This window comes from Chrysochloris asiatica, unplaced genomic scaffold (genome assembly GCF_000296735.1).
Source record: "Chrysochloris asiatica unplaced genomic scaffold, ChrAsi1.0 scaffold00121, whole genome shotgun sequence".
Classification (NCBI taxonomy): domain Eukaryota; kingdom Metazoa; phylum Chordata; class Mammalia; order Afrosoricida; family Chrysochloridae; genus Chrysochloris; species Chrysochloris asiatica.
The window spans coordinates 3,025,730-3,052,978 of NW_006408639.1; the positions used below are offsets into that span (position 1 = coordinate 3,025,730).

General features: G+C 36.8%; 1 protein-coding gene across 3 annotated transcripts in view; it reads left to right on the forward strand.

Annotated features, from left to right (window-relative positions):
• The window catches only part of CNTN6 (contactin 6), a 606,070-nt gene that overhangs the window by 445,938 nt on the left and 132,883 nt on the right, over positions 1-27,249 (forward strand). For all 3 annotated transcript variants that reach the window (XM_006868658.1, XM_006868659.1, XM_006868660.1), the window contains one exon: positions 23,988-24,172. In XM_006868658.1, coding sequence (XP_006868720.1) covers positions 23,988-24,172 — 185 coding nt within the window. The remainder of the gene's footprint in view (positions 1-23,987; positions 24,173-27,249) is intronic.

Genomic DNA, 27,249 nt, shown 5'->3' on the forward strand with positions numbered 1-27,249 from the left:
AAAGTTTGTAATTGCTTTTTTCCATCTCTTTGAAGAATGTCGTTGGAATCTGGATTGGGATTGCATTATATGTGTAAATTGCTTTGGGCAGTATTGACATTTTCATAATGTTAAGTCTTCCTATCCAGGAATGGTGTGTTCTTCCACTTTGGTAAGTCTCTTGGTTTCTTGTAGTAGTGTTCTGTAGTTTTCTTTGTATAGGTCCTTTGTTTCTCTGGTTACATATATTCCTAGATATTTCACACTTTGGGTGGCTATTGTAAATGGTATTGTTTTCCTAATGTCCTTTTCAGCACTGTTGTTATTGGTATAGAGGAATCCAACTGATTTTTGGTTGTTGATCTTATACCCTGCTAATTTGCTGAATCCTCAGATGAGGTCTAGTAGCTTTATAACTGAGTCTTTGGGGTTTTCTATATATAGGATTATATCATCTGCAAATAAAGACAGTTTTACGTCCTCTTTGCCAATTCGGATGACCTTGATTCCCCTGTAGCTCTGGCTAAGACTTCCAGCACAGTATTGAATAGGAGTGTTGACAAAGAGCATCCTTGTCTGGTTCCTGTTCACAGAGGGAAGGCTTTCAGTTTCTCTCCATTGAGAGTAATGTAGGCTGTTGGTTTTGTATAAATGCTCTTGATTATGTTCAGGAATTTCCCTTCAATTCCTACTTTGTTGAGTGTTTTTATCAGGAATGGCTGTTGGATTTTGTCAAATGCCTTTTCTGTATTAATCGATATGATCATGTGTTTTTTTTTTTATTTTATCTCGTTTATATGGTGGATTATATTAACTGTTTTTCTAATGTTGAACCATCCTTACATGTCTGATATGAATCCCACTTGGTCATGATGTATTATTTTTTTGATGTGCTGCTAGATTCTTTTGGCTAGGATTTTGTTGAGAATTTCTGCACCTATGTTCATGAAGAATATGTTGGTAATTTTCTTTCTTAGTGATGTCCTTCGCTGGTTTTGGTATGAGGGTTATGCTTGCGTTATAAAATGTATTAGGAAAATTTCCATCCTCCTCTATATTCTGGAATAATTGGAGTAGAATTGGTGACAACTATTCCTTGAATGTCAGAACTCACCAGTGAAGCCATCTGGACCTGGACTTCTTTAGGTTGGGAGTTTTATGATGACCTGATCAATTTTTTTCTTTTGTTATGCGTCTGTTCAAACATTTATTTCACTCTGTGTGAGTTTAGGTAGGTCGTGTCTTTCTACAAATGCATCCATCCCTTCTCAGTTTTCAAATTTGTTGGAGAACAGCTCTTCATAGTATTCTCTTATTATCCTTTTGATTTCCTTTTTTTTTTGTTGTGACATCACCCAAGTGGTTTATAATACGTGTTATTTGTCTCTTTATCCTCTTTTCTTTTGCTAGGTTTGCCAATGGTTTGTCAATTTTATTAATCCTTTCAAAGAACCAGCTTCTTGTCCTGTTGATTCTTTCTGTAATTTTTCATTTTCTATCTCATTTATTTCTGCTCTGGTCTTCATTATTTCTTTTCTCTTGGTGACTGTAGGTCCTCTCTATTGGTCTGTTTCTAGTTGCTGGAGATGTTGTGTAAATGTGTTCATTTTGATTCTTTCTTCTTTTTGGATGTGCGCATTTATCACAATAAATTGTCCTCTCAGCACTGCTTTCACCGTGTCCCAAAGATTTTGGTATGTTGTATTTTCACTCTTGTTAGTTTCTAGGAACTTTCTGAATCCATGGTTAATTTATTCTATTATCCAGCGGCTCTTTAGCAGGGTGTTATTTAGTCTCCATGTATTAAACTTTACTTCCTTGGTCTTCTTATTGTTTATTTCTAATTTAATGGCATTGTTGTCTGAAAAGATGCTTTGTAGTATTTTGATGTTTGTAAATTTATGGACGATTGCTTGGTACGTAACACATGGCCAATTCTGGAGAATGTTCCATGTGCACTGGAGAAGAATGTATATTGTGCTGTTGTTGGATTGAATGCTCTGTACACATGTATGAGGTCAAGTTGGTTGATTGTGCTGTTTAGTTCCTCTGTAGCTTTGTCGAGTTTCTTTCTTGTTGTTATATCCTTTTTCGAAAGTGGAATATTAAAATCCCCACTGTAATTGTAGATTTATCAATTTCTTTAATTCTAGTAGGGTTTGCTTTATATATCTTGTTGCTCTTTCATTAGAAGTGTAGATGTTAATTATGGTTATGTCATCTTGCATAATTGACCCTTGAATAATGACATAGTATCCTTCTTTATCTCTTATGATGGTTTTTGCCTTAAAGTTTATTTGATCAGAGATTAATATTGCCACTCCTGCTTGTTTTTTATTGCTGTTAGCTTGAACTTTTAGTCTTGTTTTTGTCTTTGTGTGTAAGGTGTGTCTCTTCCGGGCAGCATATTGAAGGATCTTGTTTTATTATCCATTCAGTCACTCTCTGTCTCTTTACTGGTGCATTTAATCCATTGAAATTCAGTGTGATTATCGATAGGTATGGCTTGACTGCTGTAATTATGTTAATTATTTTGTGGTGTGTTTGGTCCTTTGTGCTGTATGCCTTCTTGTGTTGCTTTCATGTTTTTTGTGCTATTTCTTGTCAGTTTCTTCGTTGTTTTAATGTTTCCTTGTTATGCTATGAACTTCATTTTCATGGTAACTTGTGAAATATTAATTTGCATTGGGGTACCCTATAGTCTGTTAAGTTTTCCCTGTGTTTAAGACAGTCTGTTGTATCCTGTCGTCTACTCAACCTCCTCTCCACCTGGATCTCTGTTCCTATATTTTTCCCTTCTTTGACGTTGTTAATATTTTGATCTTTGGTAGGCCTCCCAGGTCCTCTGAATTCACTGCTGTAATTTTGTTCTGTTCTGAACTCTGCTATCCATCGACCTAGTTCCAGGTGGTGTTGCCATGTCTATCAATCTCTGGTTGTTGTCTGTTCCTGCTGGTTTTCATCCTAAACAACTCCCTTTAGGATGTATTGAAGCTCTGGTTTGGCTTTAACAAAATCTCTTAGCTTCTGTTTATCCTGAAATGTTGTGATCATATTTGATTGACAGTTTTGCTGGGTAGACGATCCTTGGTTGTAAGGATTTTTTCTTTTAGGGTTTTATATATGTGTCCACATTGCCTTCTTGCCTGCATGGTTTCTGCTCAGAAGTCAGAGTTTAATCTGATTTGCTTGCCTTTGTAGGTGACACTTCTCTTTTCCCTGGCTGCTTTTAAGATTTTCTCCTTGTCTTTGATTTTGGACAGCTTGATTATGATATGTCTCGGTGGTTTTCTTTTGGGGTCTATCCTTCTTAGGGTTCTTTCAGCTTCTTGAATGTTTATCTTCTCATCCTTCAAGATGTTAGGAAAATTTTTTTCCAGAAGCTCTTCAACTATCTTTTCTGTGGACTTCTGTGATTCTTCCTGTTTGAGAATGCCAATAATTCTTAAGGTATTCTTCATGTTATCCAGCATGAATCTTAGACTATCTTCAGATTTTTTAATCCTTTTTTTCTGCTTGCTTTCCTATTTTAGCAGTATTCCAGCTCACTGGTTCTGGTTTCCATTCTGCTCCGTTGCCCTTTCAGTGTATTGCCCATTTTTGATATTTTATTATTAATCATCTGGACTTCTTTTTGCAGGTTTTAGATTGTTTCCAATGCTGTACCTATCTTGTTTGATTACTCCTGTAGCACTTTCCTGACTTCTGCCTTATTTTCCTCCACCCCTTTTCGGAGCATTTGAATTTGTTTCCATATTATTCTTCTGAATTCCTTCTCAGGCAGATCCAGAGCCTGCTCTTCTACTGTAAAGTCTGTGTTTGCTTCCAGCTCATTTGTCTCACTTTTTTTCTGGTTTTGGACATGTGTTGATATCTTCTTGGACATTTTCAACAGTTCTGCGAGTTTTTAATGCTTAAATGGATGTATATTGCTTTGTTGTTAAGCTTGCTGAGCATCTCCTTGTGGATATGATCTGGAGATTGGCTTCCCTTTTCACTTGTAATGCCTAGCACCTGGTTTTGGCTCTTGTCCAGATGGTTGGGTACTATAGGGTATGCTTATAGCTTGGTTATATGGGCATAGTTGCTGTCTCTTCTTGGGTAAGGTAAGGGGAGAAAGCTCCCATCCCTGGGAGAAGAATGAGGCCCAAAGGACCAAAAACAGAAATGATATAGAAGCAGAGACAGAAACCACCAATCAAAAACAAAAATAAAATTGTGATTGACACTGTCCACTGGCTTTGCTGTGCAAGGTGTCCTGCCTAGGTCAGCTATGGGGCGGGTTACCAGGGTCAAAACAAGCAGCCTGTGGGTTTCCTCTCTGTGCCATTGGAAAACTGTTGGTGCAATGCTGGACCCTTTTGGGGGTGTGCTTCCACCTGCCTGAAGGAGTCTGGGCTGTGCAGTGAGGGAGTGATTGAGGTGAAGAGGAGAGATACATGAAAAATGAAAAACGAAAGATGAAAAATCGGTCACACCTCTCCCTTCAGGTGTGCTGCTCAAAGGCTTCTAGCACTGGGTTGTTGTGTCTGCTTGGCTGTGGCCCCACCCTGAGGCCTGGGGACTTCTGGCTGCAGGCCTCATTTGTTGGATCAATTCAGAAATCACAGTAATTTGCTTCCACATGCAGATTTCTTCTCAATGGGCATGGGAAACTGGTGCCCGGAACCTTAAACAAGATCCAAAGCTCTGCAGTTTTTCTGTGGACCACTCTTTCTCTGCTTTTTGGGAGGTTTTTGGCAGAGGAGTTTTCACTGTCTGTCTCTGCTTTCCCTGCCCCCAAGCCGGAAGTCCTCCAGTTCTATAGATTTTAACAAGTGTAATGTCATATATCCACCATATCACAGTTTCACTACCCTAAAAATCCTCTGTACTTTACCTAGTAGTTTTCCACTCTATCCTCAATTCCCTGGCTATCACTGACTTTGTTATTGTCAAAGTTATGCAGCTAGAAACATATAGACTGCAGCCTTTTTCAGATTGACTTCTTTCACTCAACAATATCTACTTGAAGATCCCTCCATATCTCCTTGTGGTTTAATCATTTATTCTTGCTGAATAGTATTTCATTGCATGGATATACCACAGTTTGCTGTTTTTAATAATTCACAAATTGAGGAATATCTTGGTTGCTTACTGTTTCTGAGAATTATGACTCAATCTACTATAAACATTCATGTGTAAGTTTTTGTGTGGACAGCACTTACCTATTGTGCCAAGAAAACCTGCAGAGGGGACATTTTCAAAGATCATGGATCCATAAGACAATTGGATCTGTTTTGATCTTAAAGACAAACTCAAAATCGAATGCCAAACATCCCATTGAATTTCAGTTTCTTTTCAGAAAGCACAAGTTGGATTTTAACAGTATATAGTTTCTAAAATTAAAGTACTTTAAAGGTGCTAAAAAATCATCCCAAAAGAATATGTATACTTTGAAAAGCAACTCTCCATCCTTTCTGTGCTTATCTATTACCACCTTTCTCTGGAGACCCACTGTTCTTACTTTTTAAGTAATTGGCAGTTGCAGGAGAGAAATTTCAAATCCAAGTCGGATCCAACTTGGAGACAATGCAGTAGGTTAGTTGTTTCCTATTTTCCTGCCAACCTTAGAGCCCATCTGAGCAGCAGGTACTGGTGTCAGTTAGGGACCAGCATCTCAATATGTAAAAAATAAACCAAACAACCAAAAACTGAGTTCACTTTTTGGCTCTTAGACAGAAAAGAACTCTATTCACTGTTTTCAAAACACAGTAGGTAGTTAGACAAATAATATACTGGAAAGCAAACATTGGGAATTATGATGTGGCACTGGGGAATAATGTGCTGGACTGCAATGTCAGTAGTTCAAATTCACCACTTGCTCCTCAGAAACCCTATGCAGGGTCACTGTGAGTCAGAACTGACTCCACGGCTCCTATCAACAACAACAACAAACACACATTAAGGACACCTGGTGAGGCGCTGGAGGATCAAAACTGGACTGTGAACCACACGATTGGCAGTTCAGATCCAATAGCTGTTTCTCAGAAACCTTATACAGGTCCTCATGAACCGGACAGAACAAATCCATGGCATTTAACAACAACAAGCAAACATTGCCTAGCTAGCTCAATCAGAAGAGTGTGACAGTCATAATCACAGGATTGTGGGCTCAAGCCACACATCAGAGACAGATAAGCTGCTCCTTGGAAACCCTATACAGCGTCACTATGGGTCGGAATTAACTCAATGGCACTTAACAACAACAACATAGCACAGTATGGAGTCCAGGAGTGGTGCTGTGGACTAATGCATCAGACTACATAGTCATTTGAACTGCAAGGTAGATGGTTCAAACTCACCAGCTACTCCTTGGAAACCCTATACCTATAGGGTCGCTATGGGTCAGAATAGACTCGACGGCAGTTAACAACAGCTTAATAAGCACTGGGCTGCTAAACTCAGGGTCTGCAATTCAAACCTACCAGCCACTCATTGGAAACCCTATACAGGGTCACTATAAATCAGAACTGACTAGAAGGCATTTAACACAACAACAAGTGCACATTATACATGTTAAATTGGGTTGCTCTTATTCTGTAAAGAAGCCATTGTGTTAAGCATGAACTCCTGACACAAACCCATTGAATCAAACCTATCATCTGCTCCAGTGGAGAAAAATGAGACAACCTGTTTCTGTAAAGATTTATAGCCTCAGAAACCCTAAAGATGAAGCTCTATCTACTCTGTCCTACTGTGGTTAGTGCCTGTGTGTCATTTCTGACTCAGTGACAGGATTTCTGAGGAAGGGCTGATGAGTTTGAACTGCCAACTTTTAGTTCAAATTGACCTTGTATCCCAGTGCTTATCCTACAGTGCCACACCAGTACTCTGTTTTAAAGGGTCAGCATTAAGTTAGAATCAATTTGATGCCAGTAGGTTTTGGCTTGGGCTCATTTGGTAGTGGGATAGTTCATTCAAGGGCATGAAAGCCAGGTGATAAAGAACTCAGCATCCATGAAAACACAAACCCAAACACCAGTGTTCACACTTTATATATAGTTTACTGTGTGATGTTGGGCAAGTTACCTAACTTCACCAAGTCTCAGCTTCTTAACTACAAAATGTAAACACCAATCATATGTTTCATAGTGTTATTGTGTGAATTCCATGAAGCACTTAACACAATGTCTATCATATAATATAAGCTCAATAAAAGTTGGCGTTAATAATGATAGACTGAATAAACGTTAATAAGCCATTTCCAAATGTTTCCTTTTCTCAAAAACAAAAACAAACAAACAATGAACAGTTTCTGATTGTGAGCTGAGGTGTGCTCAAGCTCTGTAAATTGGAAGGCACAGAGACCTCCTGAACTCCAACTGTCTTAAACAAATTGTCATTTTGCCACTATATGTAGTGTGGTATTCATATGGTTGAAAAGGGTTAGTATTATATCTCATTTGAAGATTATACAAAGGCTGTCCACTTTAAAATGCATTATCATTTTCACTTCTAGCAAGTCTTGAAATGTTGGGTTCCAGCTTCATGTCCCGTTTGAAATGAGTACTTACATTACTTTTGTTAAAAAGGAATGGAAAATGGCAATAAGATTCCTAGGGAATCTTTTGCCAACAATACATTCTAATCCTTAGGGATTCGTGTTGGAAATCAGGTTGATAATGTAATTATCAACCATTATTTTTGGTTCAAACTCTGTATTTCAGCACGTTCTCTAATAGATATTTTCACATCTGACCTCAAAACCTTTTTATGTACCAATTTTTTTCCCCTAGATAATGTAAAAGGACACAGGTTCACAAAGATTAGGTCACATCAATTTGTTATACCCTTTCATTGTCAGAGAGATGCCATACTGCAATCATTGTTATTAGTAATAATGTCCTTATCATTGTTATTTTGACTTTTCCATTGACTTCTACAACTGTGACATCAAGTGAACCTCTTCCATGAGATGTTTTTCATGCAAAACCTGGGATCAACCCTGACCAGCAAGACAGAATCATGACTCTCCATTCACAACTCTCAGCATTTTCTATGAAAATGTTTTCCCTTTTTTCAGTAACAGTGAAATTACTGTTTTACAAAGCTCATGAATTTATCCATCCTGTATCCTCATAGGACAGTTTTACATTCCAAACTCTTTGTATGTATATTTCAAGGTAGGGAAACCAAAGCAGCTAGCTGAACAGTCTGCAATTTTCACAAAGCCATTTTTATACTGGTTTGCTATTCTGCTTTACTGTCTTCAATTAAAACTGGCCACTGACAGGATTTTCTGAAATGAGATTGAAGCTCAAAATAATCCCAAATACGAACATCTTAGAAAACTGGCTCTCTTGACCAGTTTCTAGTTTAAAAACTTAGTATAGCCTGGATTTAAGCTATGGATAATGAGGTTTAAGAAATACAAAGGAGAAATAGAAGATTTCTCAAATAGCAGTTGTAATGAAATTCTATTTATGAGCTAAATATATGGAATTGAAACAGGGCTTCAACAAGTGTGCAAAGAGCTCTAATTTAACTTTCAAATTCAGGTTGAACTAGGCCAGATGGTTAACAAATGGCTTCTCTGTCTTCTGATAAAATTAATAGGATGCTCACTCAGTAAAAGCATAATGACATGATAGAATGGAGTAGAAGTCCTTATTTATGGGAATGGTTATTTAAGAAGCACAGAGTTAAAAGAGGAAAAAGGGAACAAAACCCTTTTCTCATCTAGTGATATTTTACAACTGTAAAACCCTACTGTTATGCAAACTTGACTTAAAAAATAGAAATAAAACAGAAATTGGCTTTCATAAGACCTGTTCTGAAATATGTTACATGGTACTTTAATTCCTCTAATAAGGTCTGAGGAAACTGTAGATGAGAGAGCTTTTTTCAGATTGGTTTTCTTTATAAAAAAATAGCATCCAAGGTCGATTTCTACATAATACTAATGAAGATGACAAAAGAAAGGGGTAATGGGTTTAAAAGCCGAAAAGGTAATGCTGCCAGATATAACTGATATCTGGAATTAAGTTGGTAAATGGCCCCATTAATTTTGAGTCTCCTGCTAAAAAGGCACAGTTACAAGATATGCAGTAATAATCTCCCTTGTTTCATGGTATTCTTCATGTGATTAATGTATCAGCTCTGAATTTTAAATGGACTGCTTATTTTAAACCAAAATAAATGGCCAAAAAATATTTCATTATACCATCAATGTGGAGGAACTAAAAAACATCAACAAACTCGTAGTTGTGGAATTCATTTCTTCTCCTGGCAACCCCATGTGCCCAGAATAGAACTTCTGTATAGGGTATTCTCCATCAATCATCTGTCAGTTTTTCCTACTGTGGTGGCTTGTGTGTTGCTGTGAGGTGGGAAGCTATGCCACCAATATTTTAAATATACCAGGGCCATTCGCAGTGGACAGATTTCAGAGCAGCTTCCAGACTTCAGACAGAGTAGGAAGAAGGATACACAGACAACCTATGGATAGTTAATTACTAAAAACTTTATGAATACTAACAGAACACTGTCAGGTTCAGTGCTGGAAGACACTCAAAATACAACTGGGGAAGAGCTGCCTCTTGGAAGTAGAGATGGTCATGAAAATGGGACACAACTTAAAATGAAAGAAGCAGCTGCAAACGTCCATTTATAATCAGAATACAGAATGTATGAAGTACAAACCTAGGAAAGTTGGAAGTTGTGAAAAATGAAATGTATACCCAATGCATTGTTGTTGTTGTTGTTATGTGCCAGGGAGTCGGTTCCAACTCATAGTGACCCTGTACAGGGTTTCTGAGGCTGTAAATCTTTATGGGCGCAGAAAGCCTCATCTTTCTCCCACGGAACAGCTGTTAGTTTCAAACTGGTGACCATGAGATTTGCAGCCCAATTTGTAACCACTACGCTATCAGAGCTCCTTAACCTATGCATTAGTGAACTGAAACAGTCTGGTATTGGCCATTTTGAATCTGACATAATATGGTTTACTGTGAAGGAAATGACAAATTTAAGAGGAATGGCTTAGCAGTCATTGTTAAAATGAACAATTAAACAACATAAAAGTTGACTATACACATGAACCTCACCATTTGGAATACTCGGGAACCAAACTGACTACATCTGTGGGAAAAGATGGTGGAAAAGCTCAATATCATCATCCAAAACAAGGCGAGAGGCCAAGTGTGGATCATGCAATCAATGGCACATCAGCAAATTCAAGTTAAAATGGAAGACGATTTTTTAAAATCCATGAGAGCGAAAATATGAATTTGAACATATCCCACCTGAGTTTACAGGCCATCTCAAGGACAGATTTGATGCATTAGATACTTATGACCAAAGACCAGAAGTGTCATGGGATACCATCCAGATCATCATACAGTAAAAAGGAAAAAGGTCATTGAAAAGACAGGAAAGGTGAAAGACCAAAATGGATGTCAGACAAGACTCTGAAATTTGGCCTATAGCATAGCGATGCTAAAGTGACTGGAAGAAATTAAGAAAAGGAGCTAGACATAAAATTTCACAGCATAGTTCAAGAAGACAACGTAAAGTATTATAATGAAATATCCAAAGACCCAGAGTTAGAAAGTGAAAAGAGAAGAACACGCTCAGCATTTCTCAAGCTGGAAGAATTTAAGCCTAGAATTGAAATATTAAAGGCTTCTGTGGCGATGTGGGCTAATGTGTCAGACAGTAAAGTCATTTGAATTGCAAATTCGGTGGTTCAAGCTCACCAGCTGCTCCTTGGAAACCCTATACAGGGTCCCTATGGGTCGGAATCGAATCGACAGCACTTAACAACAACAACATGGGCAAAATATTGAATGATACAGAGAACATAAAAAGAGAATGGAAGGTATATACAGTCACTGTACCAAAAACAATCCTCAGAATACCTTTTGTTGCTGTTATCCATTTCAAGAAGGAGCATATGGTCAAGAATCAGTAGTACTCAAGGAAGAAGTCCAAGTGGTACTTGGCATTGGAGGAAAACAACTGTCCTGTAATTGATAGAATACAAATTGAAATCTTTCAACAAACTGATGTAACACTGAAGGCACACACTCATCTAAACCAAGAAATTTGGAAGACAGCTACCTGGCCAACCAAATGGATTAAATCCATATTTGTACCCATTTCAAAGAAATGTGACTCAATGGAATGCAAAAATAATTAAACAATACAACATGCAAGTAGAATTGTGCTGAAGATAATTTTTAAATGGCTGCAACAGTAGAGTTACAGGGAACAGAGGATATGGAATGGGAGAAAACATTCCTGAGACCTGGTGGATTTTAGCTGAAATCAGAGAACACCCGAAATATGTTTACTAGTGTTTTATTGACTATGCAAAGACTTTCCACTATGTGAATAATGAAAAGCTATGGATAATACTGTGAAGAATATGCAGTCCAAAACATTGATGGTGATCATGAGGAAACAGTACACAGACCAAGAGGCAGTTATTCTAACAGAACAAGGGGATGCTGAGTGATTTACAATCAAGAAAGATTGTACCAGGGTTGTATTGTTTCACTATCTCAAAAACCTGTATTCTTTTGGGGGGAAAATGGCATGAGGACCGGAGTAACATTCATTAACAACCTGTGATAAGCAGGTGGTACAACCTTGCCGGCTAGAAGCGAAGAGGACAGTAAAATATTTACTGACGAATATCAAAGACTACAAACACACAAGCCACCCTTCATTATAGGTTGTACCTTAATGTAAATAAAGAAAGCAGCTTTTTACAAGTTGGCCAATAAATTACATCATGATAAACTGAGAAAACACTGAAGTTGTCAAGACTTCATTTTGCCTGGATCCATTATCAACAGTCATGAAATCCACAGTCAAGAAATCAAACATAAGCAAATCTACTGTACAAGTTCTCTTTAAAGTGTTCAAGAACAAAGATGTCAGTTTAAGCACTTAAGTGTATCTTATCAAAGCCATGGAATTTTCAATGCCTCATAGGAATATTAAAGTTGGACAGTGAGTAAGGAAGACAATATAAGAACTGCTGCATAGGAGTTATAGTGTTAGAGAAGAATATTTAAAAGGGCCATGGACTTCCAGAAGACAAATAAATGTGTTGGGAGAAGTAACAACCAGAATGCTCCTTGGAAGCCAGGATGGCAAAACTTGGCTTCTACTACTTCAGACAGCATGCTTGATAAAGCGGAGGGTCAGTGAAAGAATAAGATCCCCAATGAAGTGCATTGGCACAGTGGAAGTAGTGATGGGCTCAAGCATACTAAGAAATGTGAAAATAGTGCAGGACCAGACAATGCACAGGATCTGTTGTGCACCGCGTTACTATGAGTCAGAACTGACTGAATCGTACCTAAAAACAAACAATAACAGCATAGTGTACTCTTGACTATTATATTTTGGAAAGAGATCAGCAGAACTTTTGTCCAAGGAATGAATAAGTCGTTCTGAATGACCAATTGTTCAGTTACTAGTTGCGTGCAGGGAGAAACTAAGTTGATCCTAAAAGGAATGTTGAAGCCACATTAGGAGAAGTATACTAGTGCTTCTAAATGAATGGGTGGCAAATCAAAGAATAGAAGGTGGATCACAATAAATTAGCTTATTCTCAAACTCTAAGTAGAGGAGAATTGACAGATGATAATTTAGCAGAAATTGCCTGCTCAACGTGAACACCATACCAATAAGGTAATTAGAATTGTTAACAGCTGCCAACTGAATATTTAACTCAGATTACATATGCAAGCCATCTGGCACAATGCCTGGTATATAGTAAGCACTCAATTAATGGTTATTAATGTCAATTTTAACTGCCAAAATTTCTTACACAGAATTTTCTTTTAAGAGTCCCATCTAATTTATTTTCTTCCTACCTCAATGGTCCTAGAAGATTAGAGAAGTTGAAGACAGACAGATCCTTCACAATCGTGAATGCTGTGGGTCACCTGACAGATCCTTGTCCATGATAAGAACATTCAAATGAACAATGGTCAGGGGAAGTATAACCATGGCAGCCAGTATGAAATATGAGAGGGAGGGTGCTTATTAAGTGTGACACATGGGTACCCATAATATGTAATCCTGTAACTCACAGTGTAGAGTCCTGAGTTTATCAATGTACCAAAATAAATTTGTATGGAACATCTTGTTGTTGTCAAGTGCCACTGAGTCCCTTCTGACTCACTGAGATCCTGTATAGGATTTCCGAGAAGCAGCTGATGGGTTTGAACTGCCAAGTTTGTGGTTCGCAGTCCAGTGATGATCCTACAGTGCCACTGTAGCCACATGTGATTCTTGAGTGTAAAAACAAGTACATATCTGCTAGGATTCTTGCCAAGTATATATCTGCTAGGATTCTTGTTTCTGAAAGGCTAATACTGAAATAATGATCCATTAATGATGTTATTCATTACTTCATTATCAGTTAAGTATTGTTTAATATATATTAATCCTGGTGTACAGGTGTACAGTAAGCACTGGACTGCTAACCTCAAAGTTGGAGATTCAACCTACCAGTCACTCCTTAGAAACCAATACAAGGTGGCTATGAGTTGGAATTGACTAGACAGTACACAACAAGAGACAATGGGTTAGAGCCCTGGAGGTATAGTGCTTTACTCATTGGGCTGTTAACCACAAGATCAGTGGTTCAAGTCTACTCAGTCACTCTTTAGAAGAAAAATAAGGATTTCTGCTTCCATAAGTATTTAGAGCCTTGGAAAACTTATACAGGGTCACTGTGACTTGGAACTGACTTGACGGCACACAATAACAAGTACGACAGTTAGTGTGGTAGACTCATTTACTCTACAATCTTATACATTATGAACTATTATTAATTCTTATTCTTTAAATGAGAAAATCCATACCTTTAACGAGTCACAAAAATACAACGGATTAGTGTTAGATCTCCATTCCACTCTATGATAGCCTTATTGTTGTTGTTGTTGTTATTTACATAGAGTTGTATGTCTTGAAAAACTTAACTTACAATAAGAATTTAAAACTCACTATAAAAATAACTTCATCTTTCATTGATTCCAGTTTTTACCACCCACTGCCCATTTGGGATGATTTCAGAAAAGAGAGAGGGTGTGAAATCTACAGCAGTTAATTTAGTATCTTCATAAGACGTTCCAGGATAAAATGGAAACTTTTTGTTAAAATGCATATGCATTTTAAAATAATTTGTGTTTTGCATTTATTTTCTTTTCCTCTATATCTCACATTACCAGTGATAATCAAGAAGATCGTGGCATTCATTTTTAGCAGAGATATAAGAGATCTGAAAAATTTTCAGCATTTAATTAGTAACTGTGAAATCTTATAAAACTGCTTGATTTTTCTCTCATTAGAAATTTTGTTAACATGCAATGCAGTCACAAAATGCAAGGTATGGAGACTTTTTAAATTTTTTAAATAGTATGGTTTTTTGTTGGGGTTTTTTTTATGTGTGTGTGGTCATGGTTCAAACCCAACAGCTGCTTCTCAGATCCGCTATCCAGGGTCACTGCGAGTCAGAATCGACTTGACAACATTCAACAACAGTGAGGAAAGTTACTCTGAGGATTCCAAAATTCCTAGAGCATAAAATATATCCAGAAAAATCCACCACCTCATATCATTTAATAACCACACAGATTAATAAGTAACACAGTTAGCATTTTCATTCTGGTATACAGACTCCATTTTTTAGGGCTTTTTTGGTTAAAAACAGCAGAATCGTGATTCAAATGGACTTAAGCCATGAAAGAAACTGAGTTATTCTTGACTAACTGAGGTGTTGAAAGACAAAATCCCTTGGCATCAAGCATGACTTGTTTCAGGCAGGTGAACATTTCCAAGTTTCTTTCCTTTCTGTTAGCTTTTTTTTTTTTCTTTCCAAAAATACTTTCTTCATGTGTAAGGAAATTGCCAACTATATCATCAAGTGTGTGTTGTCCTATCTGAGCAAGCCCCAATGGAAAGACAGTCTCTCTTCCAAAACTCTTCTTAGAGTAGCTCCAGATTTGAGACTGTCCTCATTTGCCTTCTTTTCCATGCATGGCATTTCACGGTGGCCATGATGTGCCAGGATCAAACCTGAATCATGCACTCACTCTGGGACCAGGTTATAATCTTTCACACCAGATAAAATGAAAGATAGGACTAGGTTTTCTAAGGAAAATACTAAAGCAAACAAACAACAGAAAAACCAACTGAATGTCCAGGGAGACTTAGAACCCCAAATTATTTTTTATATCTGTCTTCAAAAAACAAAAGGTCAAAAGTTGAAACCAGTACACAGACCCTATACCCTTCTTAATAAGTGAATGGTTTGTGGGACAGGATTTATCACTTCAAGTACAATTTGGGTGAAAAGTTTTTTGTTTTGTTTTTTTTTTTTTTAAATCTGTTTCTTATGTAAGCAACTTATCTGCCTCGGACACCCTCCTGTTTCTTTTGACGGACACCCTCCTGTTTCTTTTGAATTTCTTGTCTTCTGCAAAGATTCTGGTGACATTTTGTTCTGATGCTCAGTTCCACAGAGACCAGTGTTATGTGTGTCTCATGATAATGTAAAAATAGCATCACTCAAATGAATTTAAAATTTGCTTACATTTACTATTCTAATTATTTTACATGTGATTAGTTTGCTGAGGGTTCTGCTTTATTGGATTTCCCATAAACAGGCCAGATTTTTTTTTTTTTTTTAAGTTTTAAAAAGTAATCCTTTACAAAAGTTCTTAGGGAAAACTCATAGGATAATGGGGGTGGTCGGATACAGAGAGGAAGGACGTAGAAACAGTACCAAAGGCATTAAGTAAAATTCTACAAAAGGTAAATTGAGCTCTGGATAGTAGAGGAACTGTGGTCACATCTGCTAAAGGAGTCTCAGTAAGGCATATGGAAATTGGAGTATACTCAGAACCTAGTCAGTAATCAGAGTCCTGGTGTTGCACTGTGGGTTAATGTGCTGCACTGCAAAGTTAATTTGAAGTGCAAGGTTGGCAGTTCAAGCTTACCAGCTGCTCCTCGAAAGCCCTATACAAGGTAGTGTAGTGGCGGCTTATTTCACAGTCAGCAGTTCGAAACTACCAGCTGTTCTGCGGGAGAAAGATGAAGCTTTCTGCTTCCGTAAAGATTTACAGCCTCGGAAACCCTGTACAGTCGTTATGACTCGGAACTGACTCCACGGCACTTAACAAAACCCTGGGTCGGAAAAGACTTGAAAGCATTTAACAACAATAAGTCAGTGATTGGTTAAGAATTGCCCCTTACAAACGGAAAAAACACTGCCATCAAGTCCATTTGGACCCATACAGTTTCCAAGGCTGTGAATCTTTAGAAGAACAGAAAGCCTTTCTCTTTGCAGTGGATTCAAACTGCCAAATGTTTATTGTTCTCTGTGACGATTTACTTCCATATAGCTGCCAGAGGACGGGTCATTAATAGAGAAGGTCAAATTGTTGTTTTGCTAGCTACCACTGACTCAATTTAGACTCAAGGCTACCCAATCTGTTACTGTAGCAAGCACTGAGCTGATTCTTTTTCATAGCAAGCCTTTCCGGCAGAGTGGAGTATTGGTGTGGCACTGTGGAATAAGCACTGGATTGCAAGGTGGGTGGTTCAAACTCACCAGCCTCTCCTCAGAAGTGCTATACATGGTCCCTAAGAATCCAAGCAGATTCAATGGCACTTCACAACAGCAGAGACATAGGGCACAGTAGAATTGCTCAGCCTGGTCTGGAATCTTTCTCCTGCAGAGCGGCTGTTAGGTTCCAAACACTGATGATTGAGTTAGCAGCCAAGCGCTTTAACCATGTGCCACCCATGTATACTGACTGTTGATAGACCATAGAAATCTCCGGTGGATAAAGGATCAGAGAGGAATGGGCAGAACATTAGCTTGATCATGTTGGAAAACATATCTGTATATAGCTTTTTCACTCGTCAAAGGGAAGCATTGTTGTCCAGTTAAAGTTCATTGTTATTTCAAAGTACTTTTTTTCTTTCAAGAAATGAACATTGAAAAACAAAAAAAAGAAATGAACATTGGTAGGGTTTGTTGTACTATGTCACTCAATTGTATCTCTTATTTGAGATCCATTTTTGTAAATCCACAAACGCCTACTCTTATAGCAAATATGGGAGCGCTGGTATGGCACTGTAGGATAAGCACTAGATTGTAAGGTTGGTTTGAATCACAAGGTCAGTGATTCAAACTCGCCAGCTATTCTTTGGAAACCCTATGCAAGGTCACTATGAGTTGGAACTGACATGATAGTGCTTAACAACAACAGTAGCAAATATGGGACTAGATTTCTTTGTGCCTAAAGACACCTAGCTTCTGTGGCTAAGAAATCTGGATATGAATGCCAGCAGTACTACTTCTAGCGATCTGAAAAGTATACTAAATGCATTGTACATGTGTGCAGGACCTGGTACACAGTTTGTGGTCAGTACTCAGAAATAGTACACATTTGTTATGCTGTTGTTACAACTATTATTAGATAAATAGTTTCAATCATTTGATTCAGGGATTTAGTTACTTTTACAAAAAGAACAATCAACATGTGTTTTTACAATCAAAATATGAAGAATTAGGATACAGTGATGGGGAAAACAGTCTCTACTAACAACAATGAGTTCAGACAATATCATAACCTATATTTTCCTCTTTTTAAGTGAATTTTCTCAAACTTTTTATTACAGATGCACATACATGCATTATTATAAGAAAAAATGGAAAATGGAAATAAGAAAAGAAAGGAAAATCATTGATTTTTCTACCCACAGATAATCACCATTAGCATGTTCATGTTTAGACATTTTCTGACACTGTTTTACTAGATGTAGATATTTTTTAAAAATAAGTGTGCTGCATATAAAGTAAATACAACAGAATTTGTGAATATATCAATACATTTTCTTTAGAACTAAATTTGTAATTGTTGTTGGTGTTCCATCAGATGAATGTATGAGAGGGATTCAAAAAATTCATACAGAAAAAAAAAAGATAATAGTATTATACCATGAACTTTTTGAAGCCCCATCATATAAGAAAACATAGTTATCTAATGTTCAATTGTTACTAAGAATACGCCGTTTTGCTAAAACGAGAAAGTAAATTTGTGGTAAGTGGCAAGTTTTTTAAAGGGACAAAACTAAATTTGGGAAAATAAGCATCTTATTTTGTGTTTAACAAAATTCAAATTATGACTATTTATAAGTCTGAGAAAACCAGATGAATCAATATTTTCAAGGTCTGTTTCCAGAAAAAAAATATATGCTTAAGTTCATAATGTGACCTTCCGCATTTTATCTCTGTTATGAAAAAGAGGATCATTTATCTGGGGGCAAGTTTGGCCACCAATTCCCCCTAGAGTTTCCTGGGGGTTGTGTTTTGTTTTTGCATCATTTGAATTCTCAACTGAAAATCCAGAGATTTTCTTCAGGAGTTGTTGATGTCATAAATTCCACACTCTTATTTGGCAACCACCCTGTATGTGATGAAGGGACTCGAGTAGCGTACTGGGATATGAGTTGGGCTGCCTACTGCGAGGTCAGCAGCTTGGCTACACCAGCTGCTTTGCAGGAGAAAGATGAGGCTTTCTCCTCCCTTAAAGATGCACAGCTTTGGAGACCCTATAAAGTACTTACATAAGGCAGAAACAAATCAAAGGCACATAGCACTTGCACCACTCTATGGGATTAAGCAATTCTACCATATAACTTTTGTTGACTTACAGAAATCTTGGATCTACTTCAAGGTCTACAATTTGGCTTTGCTGTTAGCATAATCATTGATTTGAAATATATTTAAAAGAAAAAAATACTTAAAACATCAGACAATATATAAGGGAATAAAGAATGACAGTACGAAAGGAGAGCTGCTAATATAATTGACTGGGAATTCATTTTACAAATGCTAGGCTAATTATTCACTATTTTCCTGTTGAAATTTTATTTATTCTTTGCAGTTCCTTATAGTGAGGATATATGTACCATGAATTTCTAAATTCATCTTATAGTTACACATTTAGATTCACATAACATAAAATTTCCACCAGTCATCTGTCATTTTGTCATGCTGTAGTGGTTTGTATGTTGCTTTGATTCTGGGAAGCTACACCATGAGTATTTGAAACACTAGCAGGTTTTAATTGAGTTTCCAGATAGAGACAGACAAGGTAGAAAGAGAGACATACTACTTCCAAATGTTTGGTCACTGAAAGCCTTGTGAATAGCAGTGGAACACTGTTAGCTAACACCAGAATATAGAATACTGACACACGATGAAGAGCACCAGGATATTGTCAGATATGGTACCAGAAGATGAGCCCTTCAGGTTGGAAGGCACTCAAAATGATGAGACAAATGGACTAAAGCCTTTAGGACTTTCATTTACTGATGGGGTACAACTCAAAATGAAGAGAAACAGCTGTAAATATCCATTAAAAGTTGTAACATGGAATCTATGAAGTATGAATCTGGGAAAATGATAATCATAAAATAAAATAAAATAGAATGTATAAAGATCAGTATCCTAGTCATTAGGGAGTTGATGAGGATTGGCATTGGCCATTTTCAATCTAACAATCAATCAGATCATTTACTATGCTTGGAATGACAACTGAAGAGGAATGGCATCATATTCATCATCAGAAAGAACATTTCAACCTTTGTTTTGAAGAAAAATGCCCTCTGTGACAGAATAATATCCATATGCCTACAAGGAAGATCAGTTAATACCACTATTATTCAAATTTATGCACCAACCCCAAAAGCCAGTGATGATGAAATTGATTCTTCAGTCTCAAATTAATCTAATGTAATCAAGAAGTATTGATAATTACTGGTGATTGGAATGTAAAGATTGCAAAAAAAGAGGAGGGATCAGTGGATAGAAAATATGGCCTTGGTGGTAGAAACACTACTGGAGATTACATGATAGAATTTTGCAAGACCAACGACTTCCTCAATGCAAATACCTATTTAAAAAACATTAAAGATGTCTGTATAAATGGACCTAACAAGATGGAGTATGGAGAAATCAAACTGACTACATCTGTGGAAGGAGAAGGTAAATTATCAGCCAACACAAGGTCAGGAGCAGACCATCAATTGCACATTTCTTGTAACTGAAGAAAATTAAAAGAACTCCATGAGAGCCAAAATATGACCTGGAACACATCTCACCTGAATTTAGAGATCATATCAAGAAGAGATTTGATACATTAGATACTTAACATTGAAGACCAGAAGAGTTGTGGGATGATATCAAGAACATCATACAGGAAGAAAGCATAAGATCATTAAAAACATTAGAAACAAGGAAAAGACCAAAATGGATGTCAGAAGAGATTCTAAAACTTGTTCTCCAGTGTAGAGATGCTAAAGCAAAGGGAAGAAATGAGGAGATATAAGAGCAGAACTGAAAATTTCAAAGGGCAACTTGAGAAGACATAGTCAAATATTATAATGACCTGTGCAAAGACATAGAGTTAAAAAACCAAAAGGAAATAGCACATTCAACGTTCTGTGGGAACTGCAGTAAAATTCAGGCCTCAACTTGTGGTATTTAAGGGTTCTATGGGCAAAATATTGAATGATGCAGAAAACATCAAAAGAACATGAAAGGAATACACAGAGTCACCGTACCAAACAGAAATAGTCGATGTTCAACCTTTTCAAGAGGCAGCATGCTTAAATCAATGGCAATGATACTAAAGGAAGAAGTCCACACTGCATGAAGGCATTAGCAGAGAAAAAAGTGCTGGGAACTGAAATTTTTTAATGAACTGTTCTACACTGTAGGCATTCACTCATCTGTGTCAAAGAATTTGGACAACTACCTGGCCAAGTGACTAGAATAGATCCATAACTGTGCCTTGTGGAATGTGCAAATCATTAGATAATATCACTTATATCACATGCAAGTAAAATTTTGCTAAAGATAATTCAAAAACAGCTGAAACCATACATTGACAGGCAACTTCCAGAGGTTCAAGCCAAATTCAGAAGAGGATTTGGAAGAAGGGATATCACTGCTGATGTCAGATGGATCATGGCTGAAAGCAGAGAATACCAGAAAGATGCTTACCACCTTTGCTTTATTGACTACACAAAGACTTTCAATTGTGTCCATCATGACAAGCTATGGACAAATGTTGCTGAGAAAGAGTATTCTGGAACACTGAATTGTGCTCATGAGGAACTTGTACACAGATGAAGATCCAGTTTTGAAATAGAATAGGCAAACATCGAATGTTTTAAAATTAGGAAATGTGTGCACCAGGGTTGTTTTCTTTCACCATACTTATTCAATCTGTATGCTGAGCAAATAATCCAAGAAGTGGGATTATATGAAGAAAAATGTGGCATCAAGATTGGAGGAAGACTCATTAACAATCTGCAATATGCAGATGATACAACCTTGCTTGCTGAAAGCAAAGAGGACTTAAAATATGGATGGACCACAGCCTTCGTTAGGGGTTGCACCTCAATGTAAAGAAAACAAAAATCCTCACCAACTGGATCAATAAACAACATCCATATATAAATGGAGAAAAGATTGAAGTTGTCAAAATCTTCATTTTGCTTGGATCAACCATCAGCACTTATGCAAGCAGCACTGAAGAAATCAAAGGAAGTATTGCACTGGATAAATCTGCTCCACAAAACCTCTTTGAAGTACTCAAGAGCAAATATGTCAGTTTTAGTACTTTGTTGTACCTGACCCAAGCAATCATATTTTTAATAGCTTCATATGCTAGTCAAATTTGGACAGTGAATTATGAAGATCTTACAAGAATTGTCCGATGGATCTTGGCTGAAAGCAGAGAATATCAGAAAGATGTTTAGCTGTGCTTTATTGACTACGCAAAGACTTTCAATTGTGTGGACAATGACAAGTTATGGACAACATTGTGAAGTATGAGTATTCCAGAACTCTTAATTGTACTTATGAGGAATGTGTACCTGGACCAAGTGGCAGTTGTTCGTACAGAACAAGGCAACACTGAATGGTTTAAAATTAAGAAAGGTGTGCGACAAGGTTGTATTCTTTCACTATACTTATTCAACCTGTATGCTGAGCAAATAATCTGAGAAGCTGGGTTCTGTGAAGAAAAATGTGGCATCAGGATTGGAGGAAGACTCATTAACAACCTGCAATATGCAGATGATACAACCTTGATCGCTGAGAGTGAAGAGGACTTAAAACATTTACTGATGAAGATCAACAAGCACAGCCTTCGATATGGATTACAGCTCAATGTAAAGAAAACAAAAATCCTCACCACTGGACCAATAAACAAAATTCTTACCAACGGAGCAGACTGACGTTGTCAATGACTTTATTCTTCTTGGATCAATTATTAACACTCATGGAAGCAGCAGTCAAGAAATCAGATGACGTATTGCATTACGCAAATCTGCTGCACAAGACCTTTTTAAAGTGTTGAAGAACAAAGATGTCAGCTTGAGGACTAAGGTGCCCCTGACCCAAGCCATGGTATTTCCAATAACCTCATATGCATGCGAAAGCTGGACAGTGAATAAGGAAGACCATAGAAGAATTGATGCTTTTGAATTATGGTGTTGGAGGAGAATATTGAAAGTGCCATGGGCTGCCAAAAGAACCAACAGATCCATTTTGGAAGAAGTGCAGCTAATGTGCTCCTTGGAGAGCAAGATGGCCAAACTTCATCTCTCATACTTCAGACATATTGTCAGGAGGGAGCAGTCGCTGGAGAAGGATATCATGTTTGGTAAGGTGGAGGGTCAGAGAAAAAGAGGAAGACTCCCAATAAGATGCATTGGCCAAGTGGCAGCATCGATTAACTCAAGCGTGGCAACAGTAGTGAGGTTGACCCAGGATCGGGCACTGTTTCGTTCTGCTGTGCAAAGGTCACTATGAGTCAGTACTGACTCGATGGCATCTAACAACAACAAGAATTGATGCATTTGAATTACTGTGTTGGAAGACAATATTAAAAATACCATAAGCTGCCAAAGAACAGACAAATCTGTTTTGGTGGAAATACAGTCAGAGTGCTGCTTGTAAACCAGGATCGCTAGACTTTATCTTTCAAACTTTGGACATATTATCAAGAGGGAACCACCCCTGGAAAAGGATATCATATGTGGTAAAGTGAGGGTAAGAGAAAAAGAGGAAAACACCAACGAGATGGACTGGCACAGTGGCATCAGCAATGGGCCCAAATGTAGCAAAGAATGTGAAGTTGCCACAGGACCTGACAGTGTTTCATTCTATTGTGTTGGTATTTTAAACGATATAGTATCTAACCTTGTTTGATTATACTAAATTCCTATAAATAATGAACATACATTTAGAAGCCCTTTCTGTGACAAGACAGGCTGTACTGTAAACTGATATTTTATTTTAATGTACTTTGGGGAAGGTATAGTTAAGTGTGTTATTTTGAAAATGTATTAATTGTCTCAACTCATATGATCCCTCTTGGTAATCTAACATATCAAATATGTTATCAGTGACCTGTTAACATCAATATAGCTACAAAAGATTCTATGTTTTTGACTTAGATTCTATGATACATGAAGAGATACTTAGTCTTTAGAGGCATTTCAATCCAGAGACATACCCAACCACCATATTTATACTGCTATAATTATGTTATTGTATCTGTACCCTATTTTCTTTCTTTCAGCTATTGCAATTTGTAATTATGTGTTTTTAAATAACATTATATATTTCTCCACTAGTCTGTAAGCTCCACAAAAGCAAGGAATGTGTCTATTTTATTCATTAGTATATACCCTGAACATAAAGAAATGACTTGCACATGGCAAGCACTTACTAAAATGTTAAATCAGTGACTGGATGAATGAATGGCGAATGACTGCAAAATGTGAAAACTAGTCATAGTATAGCAATAGATTTATTTGTTTTACTTCAAAGTTAATTTTGAGGATGCTCTTATTTTCTCCTGCTCTCATAATGATGAGGTCATCTTCTATTCTAATGAACTATAACTGTTTAGTCCAGTTCCTGATATTAGTTGGAGGAGGTTGGATGGACGCCCATTGCCAGGGCAAGTCAAGTACAGCAAATCCAAAGCTATCCTTGAAATCCCGAACTTTCAACAGGAAGATGAAGGCTTCTATGAGTGCACTGCAGGCAATCTTCGAGGAAGAAACATTGCAAAGGGTCAACTCATCTTCTATGGTAAGCTAATGGATTTTGATCAAAAGTATATGAAATATTTCATGAGATTTTCATTGTAATGAAACTCATTATGATGTTAGGAACAGTGACATAGTTGAAATCAGAAAGACATTTTTTTAGGTCAGGATGCTTAATATAATGATTGTTGTAGCTAAGTATTCTGAGTAGGGTCTGACTCAGCGACCCTGGATTTGAACTGCCAACCTTGTCGTTCACAGTCCAGTGCTGATCCTACACCTCCACACTAGGAGTCCAAAATAATGATTAGCAGGTAGGAATGAACATCTTTAAACTATAGTTTTAATTTCAGTAATCTATGCACACTATTGTTTATTATAATTGCCTTGAAAATATCAGCAGTGGCATGTTAAAGTCATAAAAGTTTATAATAAGGTAGTTTAGAATCCAATATATTTCCTATAAATCATTCAGCAGCTGCCAATGGCAATTTTCATTATAATTCTGAATAGAATTTACAAATGAAGAATAAAATAATATTAAAGTATAGTGGTGAAGTGGAGATTTGCAGTATTTGTTTCTATTTCTCAAGGTATTCTACCCACATGTATATATATAAACAGGAAAACATCATCATGTTATTATAAATAGATGTTCGCCTCAGTTATCAGAATATCTCCTAAATGTTATCTTCATGTCTTATTTCATTCAGGCTAAGCTAAATGCATATTGACTTGAAATGATCACATACATGAGAGGGCCTCAGAAAGTTGAAAAGACTTCACTGTCTTTTAATTGTATTTTTCCACCAACTTTTTGAAGCCCAGTCATATACACACATTGTTAAGTGTTGTCCCCTAGGTTTCTACTCATAGTGACCCTGTATAGGGTTTCCAAGGAGAGGCTGGTATGTTTGAGCTGCCGACCTACATACATACATTATATATATATATATATATATGAGAGAGAGAGACAGAGAGACAGAGAGAGAGAAAGAAAGAGACACTGTGGGTTAATGCACTGAACTGCAAAGTCAGTTTGAGACACAAGGTTGGCGGTTCAATCTCATCAGCCACTCCTAACTAACCATATACAGGATTGCTATGGGTCAGAACGGACTCAACAGAACTTAAAAAAAAACAAAAAACAACCATATATCCTACTCTATTATTTCTATATAGTTATAAATATAATGGTATATGCCCCATAATTTAAAAAATGAAAACCCTTATGTTTCCTGTTGAATTATTTATAGTGTGGTGCTGTGGGCTAATGCGCCAGACCACATAGCCATTTGAACTGCAAGGTCAGCAGTTCAAGCCCACCAGTTGCTCCTCAGAAACCCTATACAGGGTCGCTATGGGTCAGAAGTGACTTGACAGCACTTAACGACAATATTAGATAATGATTTAAACCATACTTATATGTGGACAAAAATAATTTTCATTGTCACATTTTTTATACGTGACATGTTAATAATCAATGATTAAAATGATTGCAGAGGAAAAAAAAAATAGATATAGCAAGAAAAATGTGAGGTGTTAGTTACCTCGCAGGAATGCTGAGTGAGAGTTCTGTTGGGAGAACATATTGTGCCTTGATGATATTACATTCTGTTTCCTTTAGAATTTCCAATTTTAGCTTGGAATAAGAACTAGTATTTTATATATAGAATATTATTTCCTACTAATTATTTCCCTACAGTTTTAGGAATGCTAACCAAAAAGATATGTATTTTCAATAGCACCTGCTGTTTTGTTCTTTAAAAGACTCTGAAATCTAGCATTCTTTGTAAATAAAATATTAGGAATACAAATGGAAACTTTTAATGTTTTAAAGACTTGTGAAGTTTTAAAGAGATGATTGTCCAGTTTTGTATTCACAAGATAGCTATAACCAAGAGACTAACTAAATATGGATATAGCTATGAACTTGAAATCAATAGTGAAACACTTTCCTGCATAATTATACAGAGACTGTTTACATAAGATTTTACAAATACTAATTCATCAAATGCTTTCAATACTTTTAAGAGGCAGACACCTCTTTCAGTGAAATTATGGCAAGAGCTTATAGATAATAATTTTCGGATCTGAAATATGAACCTTGAAATGTCTGGAACTGCTCTTTCCCCTCTTGCTACAGCTCTTTAACATAACAAACATATTTATTTCACGGCCACTTAGCAGGTTCAATGTGTCCTTATAGCGGACTGGATAATTAGTCAATAAAAAAATCATTGTGTTTCTTGATCACCTTTCATACCACTCAGATAAAGCAGGTAAGTGATTCATTGAACTCATCAGTAAATAATACTGAATATGAGAAAATAATATTCAACTTTGTTTTATTGCTGTGCTGAAGTTATAACTTAAAAGCAACTAATATTAGATATTATTCTAAATATGACATTTTCCCCCAAAGAAATCTCTGAAGCACTATTGTAGCTGATGTTAGTTCCTATCAAGTTGATTCAAACTTATTATGTCCTTATGTGTGAGTATAATATAACAGAATGTACTAGTCTTATTAATGAAAATGGAATATATTCAGAGGCACTAACTGACTCTCCCCAACCAATCAACGGCGAAATAACCTACTAACCAAGCCTGTATGTTTAGACCTCACATTCCTAATCTGTTTCTCTCATGTATTTTCCATTTAGTTGAAGATTTAACTAAAATTTTACTCTAGAACTCGAAGCATCCAAAAGTGCTCACTATATAAAAAATACATATGCTTGAAAATTATCATTATTGCATTAAGCATCAAATCAGGTATATTTTAAAGCTATGCTTGTATCTGTAAATAAACGATTGTATTACTAATACCCAGAAATGTTTTAATTTTATAAATACAACCTTTTCTTCTGAGTCTTGCCCTGATATGTCCCTTAAGGTTGTGAAAAACATGTTTTGTGACTGGAAGCTGTCCTATTCTAGGTTTAGTTTGCATCCACCAGGGGCATCTTGATTCCATTTTCTGACTGACAGGTTGCCTGAAGGACTCTCCTATCTTAATGGAGGCAGATGTTGTATTGAAAAAATCCTGGAAGTCTGATAAACTTGAGTTCCTTACTGTGAAAACATAAAATGTTCTTGGCCTCACTGCTTTACTCC